General features: G+C 44.0%; 1 protein-coding gene across 1 annotated transcript; it reads left to right on the forward strand.

Annotated features, from left to right (window-relative positions):
* The first annotated feature begins 819 nt into the window (after nt 1-819).
* LOC136543666 (uncharacterized) lies at nt 820-8,360 on the forward strand. The gene is made up of 6 exons (XM_066536050.1): nt 820-906; nt 994-1,262; nt 7,571-7,715; nt 7,805-8,002; nt 8,076-8,233; nt 8,324-8,360. Exons 1-6 carry the CDS (start codon nt 820-822, stop codon nt 8,358-8,360), a joined length of 894 nt encoding a protein of 297 aa, XP_066392147.1.
* Nucleotides 8,361-11,836: the final 3,476 nt, after the last annotated feature.

Genomic DNA, 11,836 nt, shown 5'->3' on the forward strand with positions numbered 1-11,836 from the left:
ACATTACCTTCTCATCTCTTCTCTGTTATGATGCCTTGATGCTCCAAGTTTATGATCAAATGATGATTGACATGTTTCTGAGGCCTCTACTACTGCTACTACTTAATTTTTTTGATATATTTTGTTTTATAGGACTATTTTGGTTTATAGACCTTTTTGATTTCTTATACCTTCTCACGTACCTAAAGCACACTTTCTTGCATCTACTTCTACTCTTCTCCATGAGCTGCCAATGCTGATGCTGCTTTATAGACCCTGCTCTCCTAGTCCTACTACTTCTACTCTTCTCCTCTCCTGTCCTCTGCTTCTACTTCTTCTACTCCTATCCTCTCATGTTCCTCTACTATAACTGTTTTCCTTGACATAAATTTAGGAGAAGATATGGCCGAACTCCCTTCGCCGGATCTGCCAAATAATTATGTGTATGATCTTGGCTTCCAACCAGCATTGGGGAGGGCAAACCACCCATATCCAAGCATAGTAATTAACATGTTTAAAGACACCTCTATAGATATTTTCTTCTGATATATATAATTCTTAAATGTAGACAATTCATCTTATACCATGGTTCAGAGAGACACTATTAAATTTCGGGGTTGATTTCCTCAATGTTGATACATTCCCTATAGATGCTCGAATCAAGCAATGTCGAATTGGCTTTTCTATTCTCACTGGGGTGGGTAACCAACAAGGTATAGTTTTATACATCGATAGGACGAGCAACGATCAACCTCATGGCATTACTATGCAAAATATGTTGTGCAAGCATGTTTAAGGGTGCTTCAAAATATTGGGTACAATATTCCTACATACTCCTCCATGAGGATTGCTGCTTTGAATGTGGGCCTCCACCACGATATTGGACTGTTTTGTGCAAAGCTTGCTGAGGACAACATGAATGATGTGGTCAGTCTCATAACTTATATCCAGATTAATTGTTATGTCTATATATATGCATGGTTCTGATAACCACATTTTTTTCAACACTTACAGATTCAGGAGAACGACATAACATACGCAAGTTTTAGCTTTGAAGCTATTTTATGCCAGGCCATGTATCACTTGGGTCATTATAAATGGGAATATAGTGGCCCTGTTCTAAAAATTTTTGTGACTAGGAGTGAAGGTTCTCGACCAATGCTGATCGTCGTCAGTAGACCTTGTGAACGATCTTGTGAAGTAAGAGAGAGTGCACTAGTAAATACATTGTGCTACATCAGTGATATTTTGGCATATGAAATGAATGATCTGCACTTCTCCAAGTATGTGGTACAACGTTAGAAAATTCTAGGAAGTTAAATTACTGTTAGTGTTAATAATGAACTGATCTAAATTATTATGGTTTGTAATGAACAAATTTAAATTATTATGTGTTTGTAACGAATGGGTTTGTAATGAAGTAATTTATATTATTATGTGTTTGTAATGCATATATCTTCTTGTCAATTAGTTGTTGATATAATGTCCTTGTGAAATATATATTATATATATGTATATATGTTCTTGTCACATTTAAATTTTCAAATTTCATTTTTTATGTGAAAATGTACTATAGGGACGGTTATAGAGTGAACCGCCCCTACAAATAGGATTTATAGGGACGGGTGGTGTTACAACCGTGCCTACAAGTTATTTTTGTAGAGGCGGCTGGTGTTACCAACCGCCCCAACAAATACAATTGTATGGGTGGCAGGTGCGGTCTGGGAACCGCCTCTACAAATACATGATTTGTAGTCACGCTTTGGTAGGGGCGGCTGGCCAAACCACCCCTACAAATCACCTGTAGCCGCCCCTACAAAAGGTTTATCTAGTAGTAGTGTTGCACTGCCACTGCCGGTAGTGGGTTGTGTACACCTTGCAGAGGAGATGAGTCACCAGATCTCCTTGAAATAGGCCTACAGGACCTCCACGAATGATCGCTGCTCCTCAACTTTCAACCACAACTTCTCGATCTCGCTATGTGCCCCGCTGTCGCGGTAATGGTTGTTGGGCGCTGTAGAAAACTCAAGGGGAGTTGACGAGGGTGACAGTGTGTCATGGGTGGGAGTTGAGCTAGTGATTTCTCATTGTTTTACAAACTTGAAGTTGGTAGTGCGCTTAGATGTTGGCTGCTGGTGCTAGGTGATACCGGGCTGCGCATCTAAAAATGGCCCTCAGTTTCACATATAGAACTCTTAAGAGGCCCACCACTGTTAATTTATTTTAGGAGGCAGAGGTATCTTTTGTAAATAGTCAGACTGCCTCTAAAAATATTGAGGTATTTTAGGAGACTCGGACCTTTTTTGTCTACCTCTAAAAACAAAATATGTTGTCTTCTGAAATCATTTTTGTAGTAGTGTCAACTGCACCATTTCAAGGTTGCCACTCATCAGAACTTTATGAATCTCTACCATCACAATTCCTCATCATTGTTTCCTATGTGGTTTTGTAGATTAACTCGTCATTGTAACCCTGCTGCATCATGTAAGAGTCCTTGTCTGCAGCCCAGGCATCGTTACTGCTCAATTTTGATGTAGTAATGATTGATTGATTTTACCATTCTAATAATTCTTTAGCGATCAATTTTGATGATTTCAATTAATAAAGGACAAGATGGTGGGACAGTAAAGAGTGACACTTTTATTTTGCAATATATGTATAACTACTGAATGCATGTATATGGGGTTTGCTTGAATGCTGTCTGTCAGGCAGCTGTGCAGTCAAACACCAACCCACAGCTAGGCCGACGAATTCATGTGCTTGCATGTACGTGGCAGATTTCCAGTGTCCCAAGCAAACCCATAATGAGTCCACTATACTGAGAATAAATATGAACCGCTCTTTTGGAAAATTAAAGTAACGATATGCCAAGATTTTTTTCAGGCCAATATATACTACGGCACTATTTCTTCTGATCGAGTCAAATTACCATTCACATTGAACTTTAGCTCTGCCTTGGGTATTATGTCGAATGGAAGAATGCAAGGAGCCAATGATAGATGGAAATGAGAGGTATCCGGAAATAGAATAGCACCAGGTCTTTGACACGAGCTTTGCCTAAAATGTCCGCTCGCAAGAGGGATTGGAATGTGTTGAGAAGCTTGCCAAAAAACAGCTACACACTACAGGTGAGTGTCGCATACTAGGGGACCCTTTGGAAGAGTTCCAACAAGTGCTTCTGCTCCGGCTCCTCCCGAAGCCCTGCCAAACGGACTCGTGCAAAAAAGCTTCGCAGGGGGACCAGAGTCACACTACTTGTGGGTGTCACCACTGTCACATACTAGGGAACCCTTCGCAGGTGCTCACTTTTTGCAGTAGGCACGAGCACAGCGCCCGGCAGCCACTACCAGAAACACCTAAGTTGCCGAGTGTCCCCACCTTTGCCGTGGGCAAGATTTCGGGCACTCGGCAGACATGGTGTTTACCGAGTGTCCCAAAGACAACACTCGGCAAAAACAAAACTCACGGCATAACAATTTACGCCGAGTGCTGCCACTCGGCAAACAACAGACACACGGCAACTTCATGTCCGGGGTAACACTGTCGACCTCCGTTATCATTTTGCCGAGTGCCACCCGTTAACACACGGCAAACCAACCTAGTGTTTCGGCAAAGTTGACACGTACACTGCTTACAAATCAGATCATCTCCGGAGAAGTTTCTGAGATTTGAGAAAGATCTGGTAAGATGAGGAGACAATTTGAATGTCGATTTGGAGTTTCACTTCAAAATTTTTTGTATATACAATAGAGAACAAATATCGCTTCTTGTGAATTTTTGGCAATTTTTCGGAGCCATTTCGTAATTTTAATTCTTTCGTCGCAATTATTGAATTTTAGATGCGTGATATACAAACACATGAAATATTAGTCCAATTTTTGTACAAGCTTGAAATATACATTTATGAGTGCACCTAACAAAGTGTAATGCAAGTTCATTTCATGAAATTAGTGAAACATGAAATAGAGGAAAGTAATTAAGTAGAGGAAAGAAAAGGGCACATGAAATATAGAAATAAGTTTGCCAAGTGCTGCATAGGTGGCACTTGGCAAAAATGTAATAAACTTTTTATAAAAATTCTTGTTAAGGGAGAACAGGGATTTTTTAAAATAGGGAAAACAGGAGGGCACTTTTTTAAAAAAAATGTTTGCCGAGTGCCCAATCGTCACGGCACTCGGCAACTAGGCGTTTAGGGTTTTTTAAGTAGTTTACCGAGTGCGCCATCGGCCGACACTCGGCAAACTGATGGGATTTTTTAAAAAAAACGTTGCCGAGTGTCGTATCGGGCTGACACTCGGCAAACATGCCGCAAAATATCTAGGCCGCTGGCCGGCTCTGGCCATTTCTCCATTCTATCCCCGCGCACGCGCCGTCGTCGACCTCCCTCCCCTCGCGCCGCCGTCGAGCTCCCCCCCACGCGCCCTCCTCCCTGCCCACTCCATCATGCTCCCCACGCCCGCCACCGTCGAGCTCCCTCCCCACGCGCCGCCGACCGCACACCCTCCACCACAACCCCTCCGCCGCCCCCTCCCTCCCCACTCCGCGGCCCCCTCCCTCCCCACCCCGCCCACCTCCGCTGTCGACCTCCACCCCGCCCGGCCGGTCTGCCACAGCCACCGGCTGGGCCATGCCCCTGTCCCCGCCGCGAAACCGAGCGCGAGCACGACCCCGCTTGCCTGCCCCCAGCGAGTCCCTGCGCCACCTCGGTGCCCGCCAGCAGGGAGCCCCTTGCTCGGCGCCACTCCGACGACCTCCTGGGCGGCTTCTACAGCGCGGCCGCCTCTCCGACGACAGTTGTTCTACGGCGACCCAGGTAACTCAAAGTCGCCCTGCTCGGTTGATTTGAAGAACACATTGTTCCTAGTCTTAAAATGTTTATGTGCTGGAGTATTTGGATGCCAAATTCATTTTCCAACAAATCCCACAAAGTAGCTGCAAAGGAAAATTACTGTCGTTGGGTGGAGCATTAGTCTAGATTAGTTCAGCCTTATTTAGCCTACCCATGTTCATGATTTCTTTCTTTGACATCCCAAGAGGTGTTCTAATATAAAGAAAATAGAGTATTTTAGATTTTGATTTTATTGGTACTATGATCAACTGAAAAAAAATATACTTGCTAAGTGGTCTGTTATGTGCCAACCAATGGTCTGTTATCCGCCACTGTCGACCAATTCCCTCTGCGGGTGAGGGTGATGCGCTTGTGCGGTGGGGAGCAATGGCCGCCACGCCATGCCCAAGTTGCCTAGTCCAAGGAGGAAAGCACCATGCACACCACTGACCACACCACACGTCTCGGTGGATCTGGGCCACCGCGGCAGGGCAGTTAGACACACATACTCTAGTTAGGAGTAGACGACTAGTTTGCAAGTCATGGGTATGGCGCCAACAAGGACTACAACAACAACAACAAAAAACATCGCCTTTCTTTGCCAGCTGTTTTTTTCTTTTTTGGAACCTATATCAATTTATTTAGGTTGTGTTTGATGGATATCCGTGTTCTTGTAAAAATGTTTCAAATTCACATTCTCTTGTGAATGTTTTCAATGATGATTTAGCCGGTTGGTTAGATTTTGATTTTCAAATAAATTGTTTTTTTTATTAAAAACATGTAAATAAAAATATGCTTAAAAAATCTAAAACTTTTTATAGGTGCAGATCAACTTAAATACAATTCAGTTTAACTTATATTGCACTTACAAAGCATAGCCGGAAAAAAATACGGTCTCTATGTACCAAACGCTGCTATGTATGTGTGTTTGGCAGCGATTGTCACACAGAATCGGAACCGTTTCTTCATGCCAAACAGCCCAGTATCATATATATTCATTCGATCAGACCCAACCCAGCCCAATGAGAATGATGGACCTCCGATCGCCTCTTTGGTCTCTATGTACGGTCCAATTCTGTGTAGGTTTGAGTATACGAAATTCACCAAAACTCGAAACTATCTACCATGTTAGTTGATTGATGGTAACTCTTTCTGCAAACTGAGTAATCACCAAAGGTCGGCTGGTTTTGCTTGCTTTGAAGACTTTTGGTTTTCTTTGTCTTTGATGACTCAAATGTGATCATGTCTTTGATACTGGTGCATGTATATGTATATCTCAGCAGTCAGTCAGATTCCCGTGAGGTGCGACGAGCTTCCAGCTGATTTATGTGCTTGATCTGTTTCTTAACTGGAATTAGTGATGTGGCATGATTTAACTTTTGAAATAGTATATTAAGTGTATATAATCCAAGAAGCGGACAGCTTAGGCGACAACCAGGGCCAGGAATAGGTCTAGCTAGCCCCACCAATGTAACGAAGCATTCTTGACAGAAAAATAGAGCATTCTCACAAACAGAGGTATAAAGTTTTACTGGAAGCACAGTATACTTGTTTCAACTAGCTAATAATTATTACAAGAAATAAAATGAGCTGGCAGATGCATGCATGGTTCCAACTCAACAATCCCACGCCACACCTCAGGTGATGCTGCAGGTACGTTAAGAACCAACAGCATGCGTCTACAGGATTATGAAGTCTGAAAAATAAATAAATAAATTTAACAAAGTGTCAACGAATTCAGGGGTGGGGTTGCTCCATTGTCGTACAGTTGATTATTGATCAAACATGACTTAAATAACCTTTTGAAGTTGCATTAACTCATATGTACAGAAGATATCATTTCATGTAGTTGATCTGTACTTATGACATCGGTAGGGTACACGTTTAGTTTCTTCTTTATTACTACAATATTTGTCAGTCGCCACCTTTTGTTTCTAGTTACTGTTGGTGTCCTCATTTTTAGACCAAAGTCCAGACTGGGTACCTTATACTTAACTCCACTTGCATTAACCCTCAAAATCTCTATGCTGAGCTGAGTGGATTGTTTAGTGGGAGGTCCATCTATGTTGATATAGATCTCCAAGTGGGGCATGGAGCATTCTATAACTGAGTTTTGTTTTCTAGATAGTTTCAGGAAGTAGTTTGGTATGAATGAGTTCAGATTTCGTTTTATGCATCTTTTTTCTTAAAGATAATTTCCTGCTAACTATAAAAGGCCTAGCCAGCAGTATTCTCTGCATTTGCTTGTCAACCCTTGTTCTAAATTGCATGGTGATTACTATGCAATATATAGATACTCTACCATCTGGACTGGATGTGGTAGCAAATAAGAACTGGTTTTAGTTTTTTTTTTGTATGATTTACACACCAACTGACTACGTGTAGCCCTGATTCTGTTCCCCTGGTTGCAATCTCGTGAGAATGAACAAATGAAATTGAGACATGAGACCGATTCAGTTTGCTTGCTTCCGGTAGCAGATTATTTTCTGAAAAGTCCAGATCTTGTTTTTTTTACTTTGTTTTTGGGAACCTAGCTAGCTAGCTTCTATTCGATGAAAAGTCCAGATCTTGTTTCTTTTTACTTTGTTTATGGTGATATAAAGGTAAGTATCTTAAGATGTTATCGCTACTTCTTTTGATATGTTTAACATGGCAAAATACAAACTAATATTTTTTCGTTAATCACTTGGACAGGGGATAGAAGGTTGTGGCTGCAGGTGATCACAAACGCCTTCCCGGTGGAATCCTGGGTCTTCTGTGTAGGGAACACTTCCCCGCCCTGGTGGACTGGGCAGGAGTGGTGGAGCCGGCCTACACGTTCGAGCACTACGCGTCTGCCCCCGATGCACGAGATCGGGAAGGTAGGAAATTCGACAACAAGGCGCAGCGGGTTGTGAAAGAGCTGTGGGTAAGTCTTCCCCGCACTATCTTGCTCAATACATCACATTCCTATCACATCCTTGAAATAATGACTACATACATAATGTTTATATGTAGGATTTCTACAGATGTGACGAGGGATACGAGGAGAGGGCCGAGAGGCACGCTCACAAAGCCTGCTACAAGCTCGTGAAGGACATGCACTACGAGGCGCGTATCCTAGCTGTACAGCAATACAAAGCTGTCTTCGAGGAAGTGAAGATCGACAAAGACCTCGCAAGAACCTTGACGCTGACTAAAGAGCAATACATGCTGGTAAATACTGTTTCTTCCTGAGATTAAGTACACTTACTGTGTTCTTATATGACAAATGCTTGTTGACGTGTAGGTGCCTCCAAATTGGGTGGCCGGTAAAGGCGAGTGCTGGAGGAGGATGGTGGACAAGTGGTGCTCCCCGGAGTGGTCGGAGACACACACCGCTTGCCGGGAGCGGCGTTTGATGATGACAGGTGCACCACACCATCAGGGGAACCTTACCCTTGCCGAGTACGCAGAGAGATGGGTACGTGACTTCATTTATGTATTCCAACGCTTGCTTCTGCATAGTTTCTATTGATCTTACTGTTTGTTTCACAGTCGGCATCACATGGTGGCGCACCTTGCTCCCAGGTGAAAGCATGGGCTATGGCCCACAAGGGCAAGGCGACGTCCGTCGTCGACTTCAACCCGGAGGACCCCCCCTCGGCGTACAGCAATCCCTCCATCCACAGCCGTCTCACCGAGTACACAACGGCGGCCAAGGCGGTCCATGGGCCGGAGTATGATCCGAGCACCCAGGATTTTGAAGGAGACCTTGTCATGAGGGTGGGAGGAGGCAAGAAGCATGGCAGGTACTGGCTTGGCGACAGCGTCGTCGACACGGCCACTACTCCCACTCTCTCCCAGATCCGAGCAAGCGACACGGGCCAGAGGCCGCCCATACGCCCATGGCCGACCAGTACACAGCACGTCATGCAGACTTTGCAGGTTATTACTCTTTTATTCGTCGTTCATTGTTTCTTACATTCCTTTGATTTCCATTGTAATATTGGGGTGAAATGTTGTAGGCCAAGCTAGAAGAAGAGAGGAGGTAGAGAATAGCGTTGGAGGCGAAGATTGACGCTGATTGGCAGAGGCAGGAGCAGATGTTTCAGTGGATGCAAAATCTCGGCGCGAAGATGGGTGAACCTCTGCCACAAGCGCTATTCCTTCCTCCTCGTCCTCCTGAAGACACTCCTGTGAGTACATCTATCCCCATGTCCACTCACTCACACACACTCACACACACACCAGCACACACACACACACACACTCACACACACACACACACACACACCAGCACACACACACATGTGAGGGCTGTGCGACGTGAGAGAGCAAGCATGCGCACGGGCTGTCCAACCAATCACCTTCTCCCCGTGTGCATATGGCAGCCAATTGGACTCCTGTGGATGCACAAATCCGGATCAGCAAAGGCCTGGTGCCCCTTGTGCAAACCAAGCTAGGCTGGGCAAGGAACCAATTTGAGTGCATGCATGTTTCGCATGGTATCAGGTGGGACCATGGATGTTCTTATATTATCTCACAAAAGCCGACAGCACTGGTACAAAACCGAGGGCTCTTTGAGGGTTTATATGCTTACTCAATTAACTTGGCTAATTTGAAGCTTAAGATTGATCAAATGGGCCTGTATCCTGATTGAGCCACATGAGTATGAGCCTCAAAGAATGCACTCAATAAAAATGGCTAGAACAAAAAGACAACAAACAAATGCACTAATGGAAGCAGGGAATGACCCCCTAAACTGCATCAACACTTAAAATAAATGATAATAAGATCAGAGGTATTAAAACAAATCTGCACATGAATATATCAATGATCTCACCTCAGGCATCAGTGCATTGAAATCTGCAAATACATATCGATAGCAATGCACTCATGAGATAAAGAAAACTGCAGGACTTTTATTCCTCCTCCAGTTGGGCCACACTGGTCCTAGGACACACCCTCCTCTCACCACTACTTCCTACGACCTATGCCTTCCTAAGTTCCTATACTCGTACATAACAGTTATTGATTCAAATGCAAGACTTTTATACATCTTTCCTGCATCTTGAAACACAAGAATTATCTTAAAGAATATCCCATGACAGTCCTAGCTCATAAACCACAAAATTGTACTGGAAATAAATGTCCAAGAATAGTGAAAAGTTGTACTGGATGAAATTATAACATGTATGGCTGCCTGCTATAGGACCGTATAGGACCTGGCTGCCTGATATAAGCAATCTAATTTAGTCATCATTACAAAAGAAAAATGTGCTATAACTAAATTCTACCGAAGAGCTAAGGTGCACCATTCGGTTCCTCAGATGGAGTCCGTAGAGCCACGTCGGAACCCAAGACGAGGGAGGGTAAGCAGGATTCTTGTGTTGATTCGTGAGAAAAATGAAGAAGGGAGACGACTTTCGTGGATGCTGCTCTACCCGGCCGCGTAGTCCAGATGATTGGTTGTACGTGCAATTGGAATGTGGGAAGAAATTCAAAGCAATGGAAGCACAGACAGGAGTATACCACTACGGTTACGCCAATGGCCCTGCAGACGCACTAGCCCTTTGCGGCTTGTTGCACCAACAAATAAGCCAGCAGGTGCGTGGCCTGCTGTGATTCAAGTTCAAGGACAGACAGAGGTACGGCGTCGAATTGGTGGGTCGCACTCAAAGCCAGCGGACACGCCGGGCCGGACATTGCTGAATCCTGAAGCCAGGAAATGTAGACCGGACCGGACGGGTGCTAATCTTGTCCCCGGGGGAAACTAGACCGTGCTCGGTGGCGGTGCTCACCAGTCACCAGCAAAAACAGAGCGGACGGTGGCCAGTTTTTTCTGATCCGGCCCTTGCGTCCGCCGCGATACCACGGGTGGCTCCAGCGATGCTACTAGCTATATACTCACACACTCACACACACAGTTGTATTTGTTGTATTGCCTTTTGAATTGCAATGCTACTAGCTATATATGTCTCAACAATTCCTTTTGCAGCTATCAAGTAATCTTATCTATTCTTTGTGCAGGGTCAATCGGCGGCATCAAACGATGTACCTCATGACCCACCGCAGCAGTCGCCGTGGTCTAATTGGTGATTTGCTTCTTTTCATGTGTTGAACTTATTCCTTGTGTTGCACTTATGCTTGTAATGCACTTGTGGTGGATACTTTAAACTCGAACCTTATGTTGGAATTGTGGTATGACATTTGTGTACCATTGTGGATTATTGTGATGTATGTGATATGTGGTGTGTGGAGATGATATATATATGTGATATATGTGTTGTGTAATATATCTGTGTTGTGAAACATATCTGTGCTGTGATATATATATGTGCTGTGAAATGTAATGCAAAAACAAAAAAAAATCAGATTTCTGAGGCTTTGCCGAGTGTTATGACCAAGACACTCGGCAAATCAAACACAATTTACCGAGTGTTATCAAGACACTCGGCGAAAAGCTATTTTTTTTAAAAAACCAAATACTGTTTGAAAAATGTTTGCCGAGTGTCTGATAGTTCAACACTCGGAATATGTTTATCATTTGCCGAGTGCAGCACTCGGCGACAAGGAATTCTAAAAACCAAAAAATTTTTTAAAAAAATAGTTGCCGAGTGCCTTACCGTTTGACACTCGGCGAAGTTACTGTTAACGGCGGGTCTGGCGTTATGACCGTTTTTTTCGCCGAGAGCCAAACTGCACACGGCAAAATGTTTGCCGAGTGCCCGATAAATGACACTCGGCAAAGTTGGCTTTGCCGGAACTGTTTATAGCGAGTGCTATTAGCCGAGTGTTACACTCGGCGAATAATTTGCCGAGTGTTTTATGTATTTTGCCGAGTGTTTCGGACACTCGACAAACTAAAGGAGTCCGGTAGTGAGCCCGCCCTCGGTTGGTGCTTCTTTGTGGTGGCCACACTAGCTGGTGTCACAGCCCTCTCCTTACATTGCATGTGTCATGCTGCCAGAGCAATTTCCCATGAAACAACCATAAGAATTTGCCATTGCAGTCAGAAGAACCTGATGACTGGAGCATTCAGATTTTTTTTAAAAGGGAGCATGCAGA

The sequence above is a fragment of the Miscanthus floridulus genome, chromosome 3 (assembly GCF_019320115.1).
Source record: "Miscanthus floridulus cultivar M001 chromosome 3, ASM1932011v1, whole genome shotgun sequence".
NCBI lineage: Eukaryota > Viridiplantae > Streptophyta > Magnoliopsida > Poales > Poaceae > Miscanthus > Miscanthus floridulus.

Bases quoted from the DNA above. Each gene is read 5' to 3' on its own strand.
- LOC136543666 (XM_066536050.1), top strand. From the start codon at position 820: ATGAGGATTGCTGCTTTGAATGTGGGCCTCCACCACGATATTGGACTG. The intron at 907-993 runs GTCAGTCTCATA...CAACACTTACAG, and splicing joins AGGACAACATGAATGATGTG to ATTCAGGAGAACGACATAAC. The intron at 1,263-7,570 runs GTATGTGGTACA...TCTTCTGTGTAG, and splicing joins AATGATCTGCACTTCTCCAA to GGAACACTTCCCCGCCCTGG.